Source organism: Drosophila willistoni, chromosome 3R, assembly GCF_018902025.1.
Source record: "Drosophila willistoni isolate 14030-0811.24 chromosome 3R, UCI_dwil_1.1, whole genome shotgun sequence".
In the NCBI taxonomy this organism is placed as follows: Eukaryota; Metazoa; Arthropoda; class Insecta; order Diptera; family Drosophilidae; genus Drosophila; species Drosophila willistoni.
In genome coordinates this window covers 3015115-3037800 of record NC_061086.1, presented here as the reverse complement: position 1 = coordinate 3037800, position 22686 = coordinate 3015115, and the positions used below count along the sequence as shown (strand labels likewise).

The 22686-nt window shown below is 36.5% G+C and overlaps 2 protein-coding genes across 5 annotated transcripts in view; both read right to left on the bottom strand.

Annotated features, from left to right (window-relative positions):
* Nucleotides 1-2689: 2689 nt before the first annotated feature.
* LOC6650606 (elongation of very long chain fatty acids protein AAEL008004) overlaps nt 2690-22686 on the bottom strand; it is a 43336-nt gene continuing 23339 nt past the window's right edge. The window contains exons 2-11 of one of the 4 annotated variants that reach the window (XM_015176895.3): nt 12619-12870; nt 9022-9104; nt 8565-8672; nt 8287-8367; nt 7215-7298; nt 5594-5650; nt 5309-5414; nt 5086-5222; nt 4853-5008; nt 2690-4187 (exon numbers count right to left, since the gene is read on the bottom strand). In XM_015176895.3, the coding sequence (XP_015032381.1) occupies nt 3843-4187; nt 4853-5008; nt 5086-5222; nt 5309-5414; nt 5594-5650; nt 7215-7298; nt 8287-8367; nt 8565-8672; nt 9022-9104; nt 12619-12676 (1215 nt within the window). In that variant the 5' untranslated portion in view covers nt 12677-12870 and the 3' untranslated portion in view covers nt 2690-3842. Of the gene's footprint in view, nt 4188-4852; nt 5009-5085; nt 5223-5308; nt 5415-5593; nt 5651-7214; nt 7299-8286; nt 8368-8564; nt 8673-9021; nt 9105-12618; nt 12871-17569; nt 17713-20289; nt 20379-22686 lie in introns of those variants that run through there. The other 3 variants (XM_023180885.2, XM_023180884.2, XM_023180887.2) reach the window with 3 other exon arrangements.
* LOC6650605 (reactive oxygen species modulator 1) lies at nt 21811-22351 on the bottom strand. Its single transcript, XM_002072678.4, has 2 exons — nt 22244-22351; nt 21811-22186 (listed from the first exon to the last, which is right to left on the bottom strand). The coding sequence occupies exon 2, from the start codon at nt 22167-22169 to the stop codon at nt 21930-21932; it is 240 nt and encodes a 79-aa protein (XP_002072714.1). The 5' UTR covers nt 22170-22186; nt 22244-22351; the 3' UTR covers nt 21811-21929.

Here is a 22686-nt window from a genome sequence, read left to right as displayed (position 1 = left end):
CCGAAAGAACTAAGAAACTACAGACATAAGGAGGAAAACTACCATATGTGAACTCTGTGTTTCTCCAAATTAGGCATAAAAAAATAAATATTACATTTACATTTTTGGCGGATTATAAAATTAGTGACGCAGTTTAACTGTTGTCAACTGCGAGATCCATTCCTTTCACATTCGTTGGTATTTATTTTCGGCTGAGCCAATAAATTTTCGTGGATTTCATTATTCACTTGGGATGATCCATCAGTTATATTTGTAATCAATACATGACGATATCACCTACTTGGTTTCGAAGGCCGTTTGTAAAGGCTCCAAAACTGGGAGTTTGACTTTACCACTAAGTTGGCACAGTCCTGGTGTTTCTTAAGGATACTTTAAGGCACCATAATGGTCTAATGCTGATGCGATGCCTCGAATCCTAATGGTTAATAACGTCACAATTGGCAATGAATATTATAAAATTCAGTAGTAAAGTTGGCATTTCGAGATTGATAGTCTCTAGGCTCAATGGGCATCTAGTTGCTGGCTTTCAGATCCTAAACAACTTAAGACTATATTTTTTATCTATTTTAAGAGTTTCTTTCATTAGGAAGCCCATTGCCAATTTGACAAATTTCTGAATATGTGCAAAAAAATGCATAGAGACAAATCTATACTATATCAATATCAGATGTTTCATCAAAAATAGAATCCAAGCTAATCCCTTATAATGATGGGAATCCTTAACTCCCCAACGCAATGTTGCCGACTTAGGTAAAAAAAACGATATGCAATGCAAATATAAAGAAAAAAGTGGTAAAATTTTTACACATTCCTTTTCTATCTTCTCAGTTTAGGTCAAATTGAATTGAATTTGATAATTTGATTTTGTGATTGCCTCTTTTTCAATCCCATCAACGAGAAAGACTTGGTAAACCGAATAAAGTGTTATCTCTACTTACAAGGAAGGTTTCCTTTAACCACAGATACTGTGCTTTTAACATGAAAATCGTTATTCCAGTTAATATACCCATCATCATCTTCTCACCAGCTCAACCATCCGATCATCCTTGATGCCTTCGGGTTATTAGAGAGTATCAAAGTCTCCCAATTTTGTTGTTTTGTTTTGTTGAATGAAGATGGAGAAATACAAAAACTTGCTATAAATTTAGAAAAAACCAGAGGGGCTAACTTCGACCGCGTCATAGTTTGTATACCCTTGCAATATTTTTGGTAACTCTTGCCATCAAAGTGGAAAAACGTTTTAGCTAAAAAGGCTAATGTTTGCGAAATAACGGCCTACAATCTTAGTATAGGAAATAACGAAGATATTGATCAAAGTCACTGTTTTCCACGGATCGTTCCTATATCGGAGCTATATATTACAGTTGCCCGATATTTATCAAATTCGGCACAGTCATTAACAAATATATTAAATTAACAAATTTTAATTTGAAAGCAATCGCGTTAAAAGTAACGAAGTTATTGACAAAAGTCACTGTTTTCGACCGATGGTTCCTATCGGAGCTATATGATATAGTCACCCGATCTTGATCTCTAAAAATTTGGCACTTCAAGATCACTTCGAAGATTCACCAGACTAACGTAAAGACAATCGAAAAAAGTTACTAATTTTAGAAATATCCGTATTTTGGCAAGTGTCCGGACTGATCTCCAAGCATACTTGAGGAACTCCAAGACCAATTGCTCTAATAGATGATTCCATTGATCCTATTTCGGTCTAGAATCTTCTGTCATTTAGAAAGCTTTGATCAGTGGATAATAGGGTGTTTGGGAGGATATTTTGAGAGAATATTTACAGGAATATTGAATATTCTATATACTTTATTGAATAGTACATATTTTATGTTTTCGAAATATTTGTTGTATTTAAAATCTTTACTAAATGGATAGATGATGGGTAAACATTACGTAGAGGTGAAGGTCGTGCAGCTTTCTTCCTTCCACTCCGTCTCTGGTCTAAATGGCAGGTCAAGGGGGTGACATCTTTTCAGACGTCTGCTATTGTTCAGAAGATTAATTGCCAGTACATTGTCATGAGCTTCCAGTCTGCAGCAGTAACGAATTCCATACCTCCGGATCTCGCACTTGACTGACAGGATGATGACAGATGATTAAAATGGCCTTGTATAGCTGCAATTTGTTCCCGGTGCTGAGCTCAGATCGCCTACCGAGTGACCACTGCATCCTAGGCAATATCAGGTTGAGCTGTGTTATATTGAGCTTGATGTGAACTTTCCAGGTTAAATTTGCAAAAAATACTCTTAAATAAGTTTGGTTTTTGAATTTTTTTTGTTTTTTTTTTATTGAAAAAATGCTCCATTCCACTTTCGCCTAATTCTCTACACATTTTATTGTTGGTTTTTGCTTTTGTTTTTTTTCTTTTCCGTTTTGTTTTAATTTCATAATGGATTTTTTTGTTTCTTTTTGTTGATGGTTTTGTTGTTTTGTATTTGTGTTTTTCTGTATAATAATAATAATAATAATAATAATAATTACATAATGTTTACATACTGATCCACAAAAATGGCTACTACGCATACAAAACGTAATGCAATTGCATACCCTATAGAACCTAGAGTGTGTGGGACTTACAGTCTATTTTGTTTGTTTTGTTTGTTGCTTTGCTGATTTAAATTGGATTTATACTTACATATACGTATATATATATATAGTACATACATCATCATCATCATTTTTATATAGAGTATGTATTTATATTAATTTGTGGGGGGATGTTTCGGAATTTGTTTCAATGTTTCTTTTGTTTATCGAAATGAGAGCAAAAATTTGCACATGGCTGCGGCATAATTTATTTATAATAAATTAATTATACACAATCATTTAAGTGATTGTGGTTTTGTGTGTATTTGAATTGGTTTTGTTTTTTGTTTTTTTGCTTGACTTAAATAGCTGATGACTATTTTTGCTTTGACTTTTAGTTGTAACAATTATTGTGCCTTAATTTAAATTACAATTTCCTTTTTGTGTTTGGGTTTCCTTCTCCATTTTTTTTGTGTTTTTTGTTTTGTTTTTACAAAAGTTGTTTGACTTTCGGTGTGCCACATTTATCTTGTATATATAATTATGCAGATTATGGACTAAATTCTATGCTTAAATAGGTGAATTCCATGTTTGCACATTTTTAAATTTAATAAACATTAATTTTTAGTTTATAAACTGCTTCATGCTGGGCTGCCGTTGTTTTTTTTTTTGCTTTCCATTTGTTTTGTTTGATTTTTTTGTTTGTTTTTTGTTTTTTTTTTGTTTTGTTTTATACAGTTTTGTAGTATGTACTTATAATTTATAAGCTTTGTACAACTAAAGTAGTTAAAAAAAAGAAAAAAAGCAACAAAAATGTATTTTTTAATCGTTAGTTAGAAGTATGAATGCATTTAGCAATGCCTATACAATCTCTATATATATATACAAATATTTGTGTATATATATATTAATATGTATGCATCGAATATGTTTAGCAATTGCTTCTCGATCGCCAGCTGCAGAAATACATATGCACATACATATACATATATATACATATATATATTGGAATATCGATTTTCTATCAATAACAATATGTCCCTTCGAAAAGTGTTTCCCCGCGTTTGTCCGTTCTTTCGCTATTTACTTAACATTTCTCCACAATGAATGCGGGTGAGAGGGTGAGTGTGTTGATGTGTGGGTGGGTGGGTGGTTGGGTGATGGTGGTGTGTGGTTGTGTGGTGGTTGGTGTTGTGGTTGTTGTTGTTGCTGTTGTGTAATTATGACTCTGACGCTGCTGCTGCGGCTGTGCTCCATCCTCCCTAAGCTCTGTGTTGGCGCCGACCCGCTTTCTGCCGGTATTATTTCTGTATCTTTCGCTGTGTCAGCTCCTGGGCCACATCGTCCAGCAATTTGGTGGCATGTCCATTGGCATAGCCATTGGCCAGCAGTGTGCCATTTGTTTTGTGCGCACTGCCATTGGCCAAGCCCGACGTCGTCGTCGTCGTGCCATTTGCCAGTGGCTTATAGCCGTTCTTGACTCCATTGACATGGCCATTGCTAAAGGTGGCATTGCCATTTGCCTTGGATGCGATCGTGTCGGCTTGTGGCTGCGGCATGGCCAGATCATCGTGGGCATTGATACTCTTGCAGTAGCCATTGGGTTTGGCGTGTCCATTGGCCGCTGCCAGAGCGGCATTCTTTTTCTGCAAGGAAACACAAGAAGACGCAATCAGAGAGTGTGTGATGAAGAAAGAAACGCCAATATGTTAAGATAGTATTATGCAATCAACTGAACTAAATGATTTGTAGACCCTCCGCCCCCTCCCACCACAGCACTCTCGATTCAACTTTCACTCCGCTGCGGCGGATGCTGTGTGGCCGATGCTGTGGGTCGTTAAACGGCATTCGTTTTGGCATTGTTTTCTTTTTGGGTTACTGCTTTGGGCACCTTTAAAGCCCCTCGTTCCCCTTCGGCAATCGAGTTCCCAGAGACCCAACACTTGACGAAATCTTGTTAATGAATTTGGACCACAACATCAACGCTTCGGTTTGCCATAGGCCCGTCGCAAGGTGCAGAGCGTTGATAGCGATGATATAATCGTTTTGGTTTTGCTTTTTGGTTTCATTTTCATTAACGCAGACCGGAATCTGGAACAACGACGTCGCCGACGACGACGTCACAACTTTGCCGCTCTCTCAGAGTAAAAGATGCTTTTTCTTATTAACGTGGGAAGTGCCACCACCACTTGAATAAGACTGATAACAATGGTCTCTAGGCACGGTGGCCATTAACGATAATGAGATGATCATAAAGGTTGCTAATGTCGTCACCTAAGTGCTGGCCAAAAGTCATTTCCGGAACACTTACCATGAGACGGCTTCTGTAGGCTGCCTTGTAGAACTCGTTGAACAGGAAGAAGAACATGACGGCATGCATTCCGATCCACCAGACAAAGGCCTTCGGGTAATTGCAGTCGATGAAGAGCAATTGGAAGGCGTGCACCATGATCAAAATGAACTGGACCTAAATGGCAATGCAAAAGCATTAATTATCATAACCATAAACTGGGAGATTGCAGATTGAGATGGGGAAAAACGTACCATTTGCAGGGTGGTCAGGTACTTCTTCCACCAGAGATACTTCTGATATTGGGGACCCATGGCCGAGAACATATAGTAAGTGTACATCACAATGTGAACGAATGTATTGAGCAGACCAAAGAAAGTGCTATGGCCACCTAGATGGGATCGGATAGGATTGGATTGGATTGGAATTGAATGACATCGCATCGATTTACAGAGTCAGCACTATTTGGTTACGTACCTGGGGTGAATTTAACGCCGAACCAAACCGACATGGGCATACAGCCGTGATGGATGACATGCAGTGTTGTTACCTGGCTAGTCTTCTTGCGCAACACGAAGAAAATCTGAAGAGACACAAGACAAGCGAGCACCCGCCATCAAAAGTTTTTTTAACGTTGATTTATGAAAGCAATTATTATTATTATTATTATTATGACGATGCGACAAGTCTGGACAAATGACTCCATTTCACATCTTGTCGTCGTCGTCGTGGTCGTCTTTGTAGTCGAAACTCGCTACTCACCGTATCCATGAATTCTGTGAACTTGGAGAAGTAATACCACCAACAGGCATGGACCATCTACACATAGCGGCAGCAAAAATAGATTAAATAATGAAATTAACATTAATTTCAGGAATATTAAGTATATATACTTTATTTTCATTCGTTTGTTTGTGTCAGACATATGCAATTAAGAAGAGTTCTTGAGTTTGCCTTAGCCAAAAGTGAATAACTTTAAAGTGTTATTTTATTCTTTAATAGGTTGATATCGAAATAGAAAGCGAATTATAGGAAATATATAGGAATATTTCCAGCTAACGTGCAATAGATTGTTGAGATCGGACAATATTGGTTAATTCCATTTGCCTTTCGAACCGATTATGTTAATATTTCTAAGAAATATTATAAATTGCATAAACAATCAAGAGATATTAATAGGAATTTATATGTTTACCTACAATATAGGCACAATTGTCGATAATCAACAGATTTGGACTTTTTGTAGATGGAAAGTACATACTACTTACATTAGATGTTTGTTTATTTTAAAAAAGCTTGCGGCTCATTCAAACTTTTGGCTATAAGGGTATAACAAATGATCGGCTATGCCGAAAGATATATTCAAGGGCGTATCCAGATATGGGTAGGGTAGAGAGTTGAATTTTATACTTTTTATTAGGTACTAATGAAACTTCGGTAAAATTGTTTTAAAGTGAATTTTGATAAGAATTTATTACAAAACTTAAGTCAACAAAGTTTTTCGACTTTCTCAATCTGAATTTTGGCTACGCTCTTGAATATATTCACACACTTATACTCTCTCATACACACAGACACACACTTGGGAACTCTATTCTTGATACTATTTAAATTAATTCAAATTCAATTCAAATAATAATTAAAATATAGATTCATCATGCACACACACACGCTTTAATAAACGGGCGGGCGGGGTAAATTGTATAGAAGAAGTTCAATACGATAATTAAAATATTTGATCTAATTAATAGTGGATATATATTGAAATCATTCTTGGGGTGATAATAAGAAAGTTGTGGAGGGGGCAAAGGGATAAACATTCAAATAATTAGAATTGCATAGAGAGCCAAAGAGTCCTAGATAGATAGATAGAAAGTTAGATCGAGATTTATCGTTATTTAGATGAACTAACTTTTGCATTTAGTTACAGAAATATGGGGTAAAAGGGGGGAGACAAAGGGTTGGTTGACAGTTATATACACGGCAGACACATGCTTAATTCGGGGTTATACTCGTAATCGGTTAGTTGTCCATGACAATGTGTTTAGCTTTATAATGATAAGGCCATTAAAACATTTAATATCCATACAACCAAAGAAAAAAATGAAAAAAACAGGGGCTTATTAGGTAGAATATAGTATGTACATTATAGATATATGTATGTACATATTTGTGGATATATAGGAGAGTATATAATGTAAAGACTCCATTTGCACGCACTCACACCAAGCAAACCCCAACACTCGAATACTTAACCAAGTTAAATTAATATAATTGTTATCATTATCGTTATCTTACGGCTCATATTACTTTGTATGTGTGTTTTTTTGTTTTTGTCTGTTTGGTATTTTTGTTTTTGTTCGTGGATGAGGTTAACACATACCCTTAATGTTCTAGGATTATTACTATAGTCGACTGGCTGACATCGGAAGCTATAATGTCCAGTTAGCCAACCGGAAATGCCTATCTGCAAATGTATAGAGATACAAGAGAGTGGCATTTTACATTACATAGTCGATCTTCAGTGGTTGAGTACGATTTTCGTGTGGATGAGATAATGTCATCGACGTTGTCATCGGGTCGAGGTCAAGGACGGAGATGTTACGTTGGCTTCCATGGATGGATTACTCACTCTGTTTTTGTTTCTGTTTCTGTTTCTGATTCTGTGGGCTATTTACATTTGTGCAAGTTGCAATTATTATTAATTTTATCGGGGCCGATGGTGTTGGGTTAGTAGAAACAGCGTTTAATTGTCTAATTTTATTAGGCATCAATGATAACGGTATCAAAGGAAAGCATAAATGTGTATATATAAACGAATAAACAATAAGCACATTTTGCTTAATAATACAACAGCAATAAAAAATAAAAATAAAAAAATTATAAAAATTAAAAAAAAAATTATTATTAAATATATGTATAAACATATATATATATTATTCACCAGTGTTGCTTGGGGTTTTTGTTTTCTGTTGTTTGCTAGCAATTTATATACAAAACAGATCTTTGTTTGTAGCGACTCCGGTGAGAGAGAGACAGAGACAGGGATTAGTTGATAATAATAATAATAATAATAATCGTAGATAACCCTCCCAAGGCTTCTATATGTATATAGCTACACATTTGCTCGTGATCGTGTAGTTAATTTAACCATAAATCAATTGCAATTTAAATAATGTGTAAAAATAAGAATAACTAAATATATTTTATATAGAAAGCATTGTTTGTTAATATGGCAATTGCTTAAAGTAATATGAATTAACAATATAAAGCTTGAGATATGTTGTCGTGTAATCGAATAACTGTAAAAAGAAATATCTTCAATCTAATGCTCAAAGAGATGGCTGACAGTGGATAAAGGGGCTGATAAGATAGGGGGCAGGGCCTAATACAGACACTGAGAGCTAGGCTAGATCACAATATGGACAATAAAAAATATATGGGATGACACTTACTCTCCTCGATGTGGCACTATCTGTGTAGTCCACCGGCTGGCAGCGGAAGCTGTATGCGCCCCACCAGCCGCCCATTAAACACTAAAATTAAATCAAAAGTTAATTGCAAATCAAGAAATAACAGAAAAACAAATGGAAATCATAAATTAAATGTTCAGTTATCTTCGGTTTCCATCTCGGCTTCCTCTGACGACGATGACAACACTAACAGACGCGATGCGATCGTGATGATGATGTTGATGTTGGTGGGGAAAAAGGATTATCTTTGAACTACCTACCTCATAGAAGAGCCACGCGCTAAATACCACCTGTAGGGCATTGTAGACGACCAGCATTTGTTGTAGATGAAACGGTTTCCGATTCTCCATTAATCGTGGCCCCAAAACCTGTGAATTTAAACATTTCTTCGTATATTTCCTTTGACTCATAATCATAATCAGAAATTAGTATTTTTGTGTTGGTTTCTTGATTCTTGTTATCAGGGGCGTTGATTCATATGTCGCCTAGTCTCCCTATTATAAATAAACCCAGTCTGGGTCGGGGGAAGAGTATTTCAGCGTTATCGGCGGCACGCAACACCCAGATATATATGTACACGCCCACAACCACACACAACAAGATATGGCCAGTCTCTTCCGCATGGAAATAACACTTGAGATTGAGACTGCCAGCGATTAGGCGGCTATACGGCGATTAGACGATGACCCAATTCAATGAGCACCTGTTGGCACTTACCTTAACCAAGTAGACATATGTCATACACACAGCCAATGTGGGAAAAGGTGATGACATCATGGGCCAGTCCTTTGTCCTTGAATCTGCAAAACAGACAGAAATGTATGTACATATATGAACTGTAGTTGGGAATTTGTTTGTGGCACGCATGAGTTACATAACAAGTGACAAAAAGTGTTTACTTTGAGCCCTTATCGTTCTCAAATCAAATCACATTTCGAGCCACTGGCCATGGCCATGATGTCTCACGTTCAAAGCCTTGCTCCTAACCCTTTCTTTAGCCACATGAAATCTATCTATGTATGTATGTACATATTTACTACTTATGTATGTAGCATTTCTTATGTTTATGTATTTGCAACTTCATTTCGCATTCAAATCAACTCTTTATGCATATGATTATGCAACTTATTGTGAATCCGATTGGGTAAATAAACCAATATTTCCATTTATTAACAACAAATTATCAAAACGAAAATAAAAAAACATTTTCACGTTGATAACAAAATCCAAAGCCAAAAATCGATTTCATTGCAACTGACGCAGTTTAAATCAATCAATTATAAAAATATTCGATTGTGAAATAAAAAATTAATTAATATTTGTCTACTGAAATTTTGTCTCTTTTGATTTGAACTTATTTTTAAAATATTTGTAACATTAGCCATAATTAGTTGGTATTATTTAATTTCTGTTTATTAGGGTATATGCCACCTTCTAATTACGATTCATTCGTTGCTCCAATTCTTGGTAGCAATTACTGCAAGAAACTGACTTGACTTAACGAGGGTGGACTGATAAGTAATCAGCATTAATCTAATCTACTAATCAATGCATTGCAATGCATTTAAGTGGTACAATTTAACCCAATTCCTTTCCCAATTTTCCATTCATATTTTAAGGGACTCAAGAATGCTTTGTATCTGATAAGTACACGAATCAATCAAATATATAAGAACTTCCATTCCATTCCACAATCTACAATCAGGGAAAGAGCGGGAAAAAATGTCATGAGTTGGTCAAGTTGTTGCCCATCTTGTTTTCTTTATGGACGTTCACACAGTTGGCCAAAGAAGGCTAGTTCTTGAATTCATGTTACTATATGAATTTCAATTGATGGAACATGATATAAATGGAAGACATTGAAAAACTTTAATAAGTAACCCAGCAAATAATGTAAAAGTGAAAAGTTTAATTTAAAAATTGTGACTTCTGTTTTTTCTCATATTTATTTCTCTTTTTCTTTTCTAATCTTGTGTTGCATCAAAATTGATTACATTAGAAACTGTTTCAAGTAAATTGAGACTTCATAAATTCCGAACTTACAATGGGGCAAAGCTGTGTAAAACCCACTTAACCACAAGTGTAAAGGCTGAAGAGCCTCTTAATAGTAAATTACATACTAAAATGTGTTATTATTATTTCAGCATTTGAAATAATTAATTAGGGGATCTTTCCATTTCTTCATATTGTTTTGGAATTGGATTATATATTTAAATGTTTTATTAAAAGGCAAAGGATTTGAATCAATCAAGGCATATATTAATTCGAAATTTAATACGAATATTTTAAAAATCTGCCAAAAAAAAGTAAAAGAAAAAACAATCTTTCTTATCTCTGATTCTTGCCTCGATTTCTGTTTTGTTGTGATTTGAATCTTGGAAAGTCCTTTACAAACAATACGAGTAAGGATCCGTTATTCTAACTAATTACCCTCCGACTGCAGTTATATATGGAAAGAGTATCAGAAAACGAAATGTTTAAAATGATTAGGGTTTAGATAATGGAGCAGTTAGTTATCTGACACCTGATAAAATATTTTGACCTGTTAGGTTGTGTGAGTGTGCATATGATATCTATGATTTTATTTTTGATATTATTGCATGTGAAGACCCTCAAAATAAGAGAGACACACAAACACACGCACACACACATGCACATGTACTTGTGTATATAAAGACAGCGTCTATATATAGTTGGAAGTATATAAATGAGTACATACATCTGATGTTGAAACATAATTTTAACACGTTTCTTGTCGTCAGCGAAGGAATTGCTAAACATTTGTCAAACGTGGTGAGAAGTGAAGGGTGTTTGGTATACCAAACTGAATAAATAAATAAGTGTATACCAATGGATGGATATACCATACATATACATAAGTAGAAAAGAGAGCACCGCATTAAACGTTTGGTATATAAAGTGGAGAATATTAAGCACGTGAATTGCGAGAATAATGTTTTTAGTATATACAAATAAATAAAAATGTAAATTTAATAATTCCGAAACTCTTTCTCTCAAGCTGTATGCCATAAAATTATATATCTTTCTGTTTTTCTCTCTCTCTCTCGCTCTCCCTCCCTCTCTGTCTCTTACTCTTTCTTTCTTTCTCTTGGCCAATTAGTGATCTGGTGTTAAAAATTATTCAATCATTTGTGTGTTAAACCTTTGGCCGTTTTGCAGTGAAATGGGTGAAGGGGGCTAGAAAAGAGGCAAGGCAAAGCAAAAACAATTTATGGTCTAAGCTCACTCCATCAAGGTTAGACAAATTAGCAGATGGAATACCCATGCCAAGTCCATCCATTCACAAAGATGCCACTGAAATGGTTAGATTTGGTCCGAACGATTTATCATCGATAGATCGATAGACGGGCACACATTCTATTCAAGATAGAAAATAATAATCACGAAAAGGGCTAAATGTTGTCAACTAGTCTTCATAAGTCTAAAACTCAATAAAATCCAAAAAAAAATTTTAAAATTTTCTCAGCAGGGTTTTCTTAAAAAAAAATAAAAAAGATCTCACTTAAACAATCAAGACTATGTAAATGGATTGCATTTTTTGACCATGAAGATTTAGTAATGATCTAAACTCTGAAATCCATCTAAATTTATTTTCACAAAATTTGATCCTCTATTCCTGAAAAAAAGAGTTTCTACAAACAAAATTTACAATAATATTTGCTGCGCTTGGATGGTTGAAAAACTTCGTCTTATTTACTTATGAAAATTTTAAAAATCAAAAGTCGTCCAAAGATCTAGTTAAAATTTGAATTATTTTAAAAGTTATGCTTACAATATGCTAAGTTATGCTACGTGCTTAATTGGAACAGATTTTTCAACATTTTAGACATAAAATTTGAAGTGCTTTTTAGCCATTTGATTTGAATCCCTTCATGAAGGGATATACATATAAACGATTTCGACACTAAAATTCTTTCAATCAATTATCAATTCAAAATTTGTATATAAGTAAATAAGTGTGTGAATTGTTGAATTCTAGGACTTCTGATTGGGAAGAGTTGAAATGAAGAACATCTTACATGTCTTCCGATCTCTACTTTAAAGGCGCGTTAAATAGTTAACTAAATTTTGTTTCTTCCTTTTTACATATGTATAATTTTTTGTATTTTAGAGACATTGATAAATGGTAAGAAAATATTGATATCACAAATAAATAGTTTTAGATTATTTTAAGGCTTTTCACTAACTTTAGTGGCTATTTGTTAAGCTCTTGTAGAATACATTCATTAATAAACTTTAAAATTATCAAATTGGCTTTGAATAATTTTGAATTTTTGGGATAGTCTCACTTACCACTATATGAGTCCATATATCTGTTTATGCTGTCGATGTATTTCATAATTAAGGCCATTGTGTTGCTGTGTAGTTGTAGTTGTTTTTGTTTTTAATGATGTTGTTTGCTATTTAATTCAGAAAACTATGTTTTTGTTGTTGCTATTGGTGTAATGCTCGTAAATGTTCTTCTGGCTCGAAACTCTTGGCTAAAGAATCATAAAAGAACAATTGAATGCAAACTGTTTAAATTCCTCCAATGCATTTATTGAGCTGCAACGAGAGAGAGTGAGAGGGAGAAATAAGATTATTAAATTGTTTTCACAAAAATAAAACTAAAACACACACATCTGTACATACTCATACATGTATGTGCCCAAAAGATCTTGGCACGTGATTTGGTCAAGTTTATTTTTAATTTCATTAACATACAGATGCAAAAAAAATATATAATTCAATATTCAAGCGGTATCTCTGCTCAACGTCTATCCACAAAAGAGCCCTGCAATTCCACTACAAATATTTGGAAATCGAATCGAAACACAGAAGAAACAGCAGCAGCAACTGGCAACCTCAACGAAAACGTCCACAGAATGAGGTTAATAAACTAAAAGCCAAAAGCTGCAAAGTCAGCATTTCAGCGACATATTTACATGTTGTTTATATTTGACGTTCGTTCTTCGATATTCGAACGCCTTTTTATTTTTTATTATTGCTATATGTTTTATATATTTTATGTGCATTATTTACGTTAACGATGATAAGCGCAGACTTTGAACAGACGCATTATCGCAAATCGATAAATTGTGTTTGTGTGTGTGTGTGAGTTTTTTTCGGAGATACAAACAAATATACAGAGAATGTTTTTCCCCGTGCCACATTCAGCCAACCAACTAACGAACCAACCGACCAGGCTTATGAGTAATATTTATGAGCAGAAGGGAGTAGAAGAAAGGTTCAAGGACAATGAGCAAAAAAAACGCACACACACACACAAAACAAAAGTGCAAAAGTCTCATCATTACCATCGTCATTATGATGGCGATGATGATGATCAGCTGACACAGTGGTTTTTCAATAAAAAGACACGTCTTGCATAGCAATTGTAATTGATTTGTTGTCCAAAACAAGTCAAAGCTACTTTACATCGAAAATGTTGGCTTATATGGGGGACAACAGAAACAAAAAGTAGCCTAAGAAATATTCACTAACATAGTCGACAATTTTATGCCCATTAATTGGAAACGAGAACTAGAAAAAGTACATTTGTTATTCAGTTCAAGTGAGATAAGAATTAGTTAACTCGATGGTTAGTCGTGTAGTAAATGAATTCTATAATTAATCCTTTCCCTGTGTTAGCCAACTTTTCTCTGCCCATTTCTGAAGAAGTTGGCTTGCCTTTTAAACGATGGATCTTTAATTCCATCTGTGAGATCTGCCCAACAATACTAGCCATGGGTCTCCTTCGATTGCGTTGATGTCTCCGACAAACACTCATTGCATACGTCATAATCACGGACGTGGACTAGAGACTGACCGCACTATCCGTAATATAAATATTTAACAATAATGCTCAAAGGAATCTGAACAAAAGGGCGTGTAAACTATAATTATGCCAGGCAAAGCAAAGAATGAAAAGGGCAAGAGGCATAACCCAACTCAATAACTAAACAACAATGCCATGAAAGGATCCCATCTATGTATGTACAGGCACATACATGGCATAGCAACTGGGTTCATAATTAACTACGAAAGCGTCAACGGCCCTCGACAATCAATGAGCAGAAGAGTGAATAGAAGGAAACTTTCTAAAAGTGGGTGTGGGGGCGACAGGACACAGCTAATACTCTCCTCTGAGGAGAATTTATGATTGTCACAAGAGTCCTTTGATGAGGAGTACAAGCGATAAATCAAAAATAATTAGCGCTCCCTTGAGACGGACAAGAACAAAGAGAAATTTAATTTAATACACAAAAAATAACAACCAAAGCTCTCTTAAACGTTCAGTCTGCCCAAGTCCATGCGACTATACCCATAGATCATATTTCTTAGCAAATACTAACTGTTAAGACACTTAAAGGAAGGAAGCAACAAATCTTAGTAGTTGATTTGACACTATTATGGCTATTACTAATTTGTTGTTTTCCAAACTTCCGAGTAAAAAGTCAGCTGCTGTTAAGGCCAAGTGTTTGACTTTTTCCGCTTATAGAACTATCGAGGTTTCCAAAGCAATTAAAATTCACTTAATATCTTGAATTAATTGCACAATTTTTTTGTCACTTACATGGCAAACATAACTTAGAGCATGTGAGAATTACTTTTCACTTGATTAATTTAGATCAGAGGCTAAAGTTATGCCGGCTCTTTCCTAAAAAGTAGTCTGTAGTAATCAATAAAAGTTTTTATCTAAATAGAGACAAACAGGATTTTGTCATTTGAACAACTTACAAGTACATTAAATATAAATGACAATCTTTTTTCTCCTTTTCTCTAAAAATAAAATGAAATGTGGCCAATAAATTGAAATCAATCACAGCTCTAAAGACTAACTAGCCAAGTAAAGTATTGGTTCAACTATGTCAAGTGTAACGAAATCAAATAAACAAAATAAGCTAGGAGAAAAAAGAGACACAAAAAACAAAGCGAACCCTCCAATGTTTGCCCATCAGTGGAATGGATCTGGTGTTATGGGCTTGGCGGCGGCAAAGGCAAACACCTCAACCAACAACAAGGCAAATTAAGCCACTGCCACCGAAAATCTAACATTTAAACGTATTCAAAGTCAAAACAAGCCATGTCACAACCTAGGGAGGATGAGGAGGATGAAAAAAACAAACATTGTAGTCGAAAAAAGGGACCATGGGCTGGGGGTGCGGGTGAGGGGCAGATGTTAATACCACCTGCCCACCCTACACTCCCATTGTAGTTGTGAGAGCGTGTTCACCTTCATTCAGGCAGCGAAACCCAATGAATAAGAAGAAGGCACTGAAAAGCGATGCCATCCAAACGACTTAAAGCCGTGCCAAATATTGCTATTTCATTGACCTGATTTCGCGGTTGTTTCAGTTGCTGTTGTTGTTTTGGTTGCTGTTGTTAGCCCCCATGTAAGCCCACACAAAAGCCAAGCCATGAAGCAACAATGCAATACATGAGCATGTAAGGCGACACCCTCAACTAAATCCCCCTCCCACTGTAGCCCGCCCACTCCGGCGATTTGGCCCAACCCCCAATATGCCGCTTAACCGGCGACAACGGAGGCGCCACGTTGTCACACACACACACACACACACACACACACACACACATACAATAGACACACACAACCACGTGATGATGGTCCCCAATCCTCCGTTTCTCCACTAGGGTTTCTCTTAGCTCTCTTGCGCACTCAAATTCGTGGCGAAATTTCTTGAATGAAAAACTCATCGAGGAGAGCCCGAAAAAATGTTTTTTTCTTTTCGCTTAGGCCTAGGCTCTGTCGCGTGACTCACCCGAGGTATGTATTAGCCACCCCAAGCCCCTTTAAAAAATGCTCATTTTCCCGCCGCCGCCCTTATAAAACAAATGGTTGCTGGAGGAGTGAAGGGCTAGGGGGAGGGGGCGTAAGGGCAGAACAACTGAAACGTGTTTAATACTCGCCAAGCACGGCATGAATGACGCCAAAAAGGCGCTCAGTGCGTAGTGAGCTGTCGTAAAAAGGAATTGAAAAAAGGGATTGCTTAACAGAGGACACTAAGAGATGAATTTAAGTTGGATCACGTGCGATTTTAGTTATTGATATGTTAAGCGAAAAACCAACAACAAGTTCTCAAACAAGTACATACATAAATTTATTCTTTGACTTGAGGTCAAAGGGGATCGCGCAGCAAATATATTCCAAACCGATTAAAACTTGATATTCATTGTGACATTGTACATACATCTTTTTTTTCTCTTTTTTTTATTGTGATTCTCTTTTCTTTTTCTTTTTGTTATTTCATCTAATTAATAACAATGAAATAATTGAATTTCATAAACAATGATCAATTTGCATTCAAAACAAAAGTTCAATCACTTCACCAAATGCCATTCTCATACAAAATGAAAACGGGCAATCGAAACTGGTTGACTGGTTTTTGGAATTCATTGAAACTCGGATTCGGATTTAGATTTGGATTGGAAGTCCGACTCTGACGCTGACTCAATTCCAGACACACACATATACATATATTTATTTTTTTCGCCTTCTCATTTCAAACTAATTTATGTACAGGTATTAGAAATAGTCGCATGGTCGAACTAAATTGCAAAAAAAAACAACCAAAAAATTGTGTCAAATTAACGGAATTTGTTTATTTTTTTTTGTTTCGAAACTTTTTATTTATTTGCATATGTTACGATATACGTATTTGTGTGTATGTGTGTCTATCTATATATAACTTTTACCCAAAAAACTTAAATTGATTAAAAATTAAAAATTAATAATTGAAAATTGACAAGGAGGTTTAATTAAAAAGTTGTCATCATTGAGGTACAAAAATTTAGCGAAATGGGGAAAAATATGTACATACATTCATACATGTACATACATTTGTATAGAATGATCTGATCTATCGCCTCCAATTGAAACTGGTATCCTTATGATTGAGTCCGGGCTATATGGTGGAAACCTAAGAATTTACCGAACGAACTAACGAAGTATTCCACAAAGTTTTACATAATTCCGTAGTAGATTTAGATGACTTTAATTTTTTGAAAGTATTTACTTTAACTTAAAGTTTATTAAACCAACAACAGTTTTCGAAAATCAAAAAAGTTGTTAAGGATCAATTTGGTCAATAAGGACCTCTAAAATAACAAAAGTTTAAGACACATAATGATAATAAATTACAAAATTTCTTTTCCATTAAAAGACTTAATTAACTATTTGGTCCATTAACTGAATCGATTCGGTTGATGGGATTCGTTAGCTTGAAGTGTACCGAAAATTTACCTTTGATTTTTAGACGAACTTGTGTGGGGTCTTTGTGCCTGGATATCTGTTGCACTTGGCCTATTCTCGCGCTTTGTTAATTTTCGGGGGAAAACAACGAAACTTGGTCATAAAACTACAAATAAAAGCTATTTTGAAAAGCTCGAAAAATTTCTCTATTTTATTGCTCTTTAAACACAATTTAATTTTCGGGAAATTCAATCGCACTTTTTTTTTAAGTTTATAACACTTTACCGATGGCCGAAGAAGGGGGAAAAGGGGGCAGGGCCTTTGGTTAGGGACAAGGACCAAGGACCTTGAGCACAGGATAAACAGGATGTAGCATTTAGTGCACTTTTAGAGACTTTTAGATGCTATCAATTATTAAGCGTTCGCTTTTATCGTTGTTTTTATTTTTTTGATTGCTCTTTCTATTTTTCTTGCCGCTTTTGGTTATTTTCTTTTTGTTTTTATTGTCGTTCAATTGACACGGCGATCCGGCTGGCACGGAGACGCTAGCAGAGAGACGGAGGAGACACACGACCGAAATATTGGACTAGCAAACCACGACTAACTGGATGCCACGGTGACTTGGCCAACTAAGGCCCAGTGGCAGTCACCGTCGCAGTCGCCGTTGACGTTGGCTTTGGCGTTGGCGTTGCTGGTGCCGCCGTTGCAGTCGCCGTCAACGTCAGCTGAGCAGCGAGACAGAGCCGAGCTTGAACCGATGTTGAGTTTCGCATTAATATAAATTTCTAAAGATTTCCGAGTCATAGCGTGTGTGTGTGTGTGTGTTGTGTAATGATGTGTGTCTGTAAGGGGTGTGGGAGGTTACATTGGAGTCGGAGAGTGAGAGATGCTGTTTTATTTCTTATTTTTTTAAGTTTCTTGGCGAAATATAGTGGCAGCCCTTCTATTAACAACAACAGGTGCATATGCCAACAGCGACGCCAACGCCAACGTCGCTACTGAGACGCCGACTTCCTCTCTACTCCCTTCTTGTACCCACATGGTGATCGGTTTCCGAGGCGAGCGTTGCCTTGCATACCAAATCAAAAGCTCCGCACTTGTCGATCAATTAATTATTACGGCATTTCACACACACACACCACAGACAGCACACACATATGTAAATGCTTGGAGCTCGTGGGTTTTTTCATGTTTTTTCGGGTTTTCATTTCACGTTTCTTTGTTTTTTTTGGGGACTTTTGCATTCAAAATCGAATTCATGGTCAAACTCTTTACGAATGTATGTCGCCAAAAACAAAAAAAAAAAATCGAAACGAAACAGGTAAAAACTTGACGAAATGGAAATTGAAACGCGCTTTGTCTTTTGTCGCAATAATCTAATTTTTGTTTTTTTTCGTGTTATTTAAGACAGTCATTTAATAGTTTTGCCAGGCCACAAAAGAAGAAGAATGATATTTCACAATTTTTCCATAAGAAACCGATTCAAAACGAAGAAATATTTCACACGGCCCGCGGAATTATTCAAATGCGCCGGCATGCAAATGCATCATAGTGGGTGACAGAGATGGGGGCGGATGGAATTAGGAATTTAGATTGGGACATTTCCGTTAAGCAGATTGAATTGAAGCAGCCCAAGAAAAGACTTGTTGAGGGGTCAAGAGTTTGAATCCATGTCGAACTTGCACCTGATGTCTAGCTCTCTTTCGATTAAAGAGAAAGAGTGCGCCAAGCGGGAGAGATAGAGAGAGCGAGATTGGCTCGTGAAGAGTGCGAAAGGTGTGATTCTGTTTTTATTCCGTTTCATACTCTCTCTACCACTCTCTCTGTATCGCTGTGCTTATACTATACATACATATATGCATGTACGTTTGGATGTGTCTGTGTAGTATTTTTTCGCTTTTTTTTTGGGTGCTGCTGCTGACTGAATGTCTTGGAATTATGTCATATCTTTTACACATGTCTTACAACAGCATGCATGCCTTCTCTTTTTCGCACAACCCGAGTGGAAGTACACTTCAAAATGTAATTGCAAAGATTTGGCTCTTATCACGGCTTAATGAATGCCAAAAGAAAATCAAAAATGATGGGCACGACAATAACTGATAACTGCAGGTGACAAGGCGCGCACAGCAATGAGAGAAAGAGATAGAGACAGACAGCAGAGAGAGGATGTGTGTGTGTGTGTATGGGTGAGTGAATATTTGTAGTCGTGGTTGACGACTTTGTTGTCGCACTTGGGTCAATTAATGTTGAAAAGGCGTGCAAGGCATGCAAGGGTCGATGGGCACGGGGGTGGTGGTTGGGGAAAGGTGACAGGGCTCAGCTAATTGAGCGCATAATGGCCAACCTCCGTGCACCTCCCATCACCACCAACACCTCCACCTTCTTCCATCTGTATCACAGGTTCAGTTCGCATCGGATCGGTTCGTTTCGAGCCCGTGGGTCTGGCGGCATCACTTAATTTATCGCATTCACTGGTAGTGAGCAGAAATTCGATGTATGACAAAAAAAAAAACTGCAGCTTTCGGTAAAATGTTAATGGGTTTTCTATGGCGGAAACCGTCACTCGAAAGTATTTTGTGTCTGTATTACGTGGAACCCCGTCGAAAAGGGACAGACAGGGTGATAGATAGAACGTGTAACGCAACACCGCGACCAACGAAATGCATAGGGTTTTATTCGTTTCATTTTTCATGTTTTCTGCATAAATTATATTAGACTTTGTGTAGATTTTGAGCCACAAACAACACTTGGTTTTGAAAACACATTACTTTTTGCTTATTGCTTTTTGCAATTTTCCGTAGGCTTCGACTCCGTGGGCTAGCAATTTCAATATTTCAATATATTGCTCAGATCTGACCCAAAAAAGCGAACCAGAGACGAGGAGAGGTACAACCCAAAGCGAAACGAAAACTGAGGCGAAAAAAATGGGCGAAGAACAGGCAACCCGTGAGATACTTTATTAACATTGTGGAGGAGCGAACGGCAGAGAGAGAAAAAGTGAGAAAGAGAGAAAGAGGGAGAGCACGGGCGAGTGAGAGAGCATAAACCAGCAAGAGAATCAAACTTAGGTACATCCATGTGTGTAAGTGTATCTGTATCTAACCATACCGCATGGGCCAAAGGAGCAAATGGGAGAAGAAGCAGATAGTTGCGTCACGCGCACCACCTAATCGCCAGCTCTCTTGCGCGCGTTCTCTCTCTCTCTGTGTGTTTCTCACTCTCTCTGTTAGTCATTTGCTGACTTGCGCTATCTCTTTCGCAGCAAAAAAAGGCCGGCTGGCGAGAACCACAGTTAAAGGCGCCAACTCTTAGACACTCTTAGTTCGAGTTTCAAAACGCTCTTTGCCAACATTCTCCAGCGTGTATCCGTTGAGTGAGGGTTGTCGCCGTTCTCGTTTGTCACAAAAGGCACATGCTCATACGTCATAACAACAACATTCGTATACTTATGCTCAAATAAATGAATTCACCTACAAATATTCACAGAAACACTTTTATAAATACTGAAGAAACTTTGATATGTCTGTTATTGAAGGTATGACCCAGAATTGCCTATTGGATACTAACTAGATTAAAATGACAAAAAGCTATGGAGTTACTTTTACTATAAGTTGAGATTGTCTCTTCACGACTTGGTTACGTCTCCAAGAAAATTGAATGGAATCAATAGATAGTACAATAATTTTCCACTTTTGTTGGTAACTTATTTGTTTGTTAAATAGCATTTCAAGTTTTGAGTCATAATTAATATTTTATTTTGCTTGTATGGCGATGGCTTATATTCAAAGACTTTCTAATATTAACTGACTTAGTTTTGTGAGCATAGGTGTACGTACTAGGCATTATGTCATCCAGTTAGTCGGGAGAGGCCTGGCTGTTTTATTTTGTATGGTGTCTGTTGAGTTGTTGTTTTATTCTTAATTTGCCACAAGAGCAGCCACCCCTTTGGCTTGGCAGGACACAAACACACCAGGACACGGGTCACTTGGTTTATTTACTGGGTGTGTGCTTTCAGTTTTTTTTTTGTTATTGCTCTTTTTTTTGCGGAAATGAACCCGGATATGATTCTACTTCCCGCCTCACTTATATGCCCCTTTCCTTTGCGTTGTAAAGCTGTTCGAAAAAATGTTTTTTTATGATCAAAAACTGTGGAACTTGACACAAAATTGACAAAAAAAAAACTAATCCATAGGATTAAAATTATCGAAATTATTCGACTAAAAGTTACTGTTTTCACTACAAGAAGCTCTACAAGAAGTTGTAAATCTAATTTAATGGATGCGAGTAGCTTTAAAGTTGACAAACTTTACTTATGTATTTATCTATCTATTTGCAATAACAAGTTAATTTGAACTAAAATAATAGTTAAATAAGAGAGTTTCTCGAAAGAGTGGGATCAGCATTGTGGTCAACAACGAATACCCGTTCCAATGGCCATAAAAGTCCCAAAAGTGCCACCACCTTGAACCATCACTTTGCCCACATTGTTGATCAGTTCACGTCCACGTAATCCATATCGAAGAGCTGAGAATCCTCCGAGTAGAGCTCCACTGGCCATACCCACACAGAATCCAATGATGAAACCAGTTTTCATCCTATCAAAACATGTGGGTCCTTGATGAGAGAACGAGCCGGTCGGCATTGGCATTGTGCTTCCCAAGAGTCCTGTCAACTTGGTCTACTTTAGCTTATAACTTGGACTCAGAATCATGTGCGAAATACCTGCGTTTCTATCTAGGAAATAATACGATAACTGATGTGAGAGAATCGAGATATTTTTGAATTTATTACAGCAGCACGTGTTGACAAACTGAAATGTCAGAAAGTAAAAGCCTTCCAGACTACTAATTATCGGGTAAATTTACAAATTACGAATATCAACTTGTTTACACGAGATCAACATGGGAAAAATGCATTTTTAAAATCCATTTCAATAGGTCAATAATAAGTGGCCTATTTGGAAAAAGAAAGTGCGAGCAAACCTACTGAAGAACCAAATAGCTGAACGAGCTCTAACTGTGTGACTGATGTGACAATTCGCAAGTACCCTAGAAAAGTGATTTGACACACAAAATGTGTCACTTCCTTGCATCAGTTTTACAAAGTTGTTCATTGACTCACATGATTAATTGTTCCTTTACCTTTTTCAATTTCAATAATCTAGT

Bases quoted from the DNA above. Each gene is read 5' to 3' on its own strand.
- LOC6650605 (XM_002072678.4), bottom strand. From the start codon at position 22,169: ATGCCAATGCCGACCGGCTCGTTCTCTCATCAAGGACCCACATGTTTT.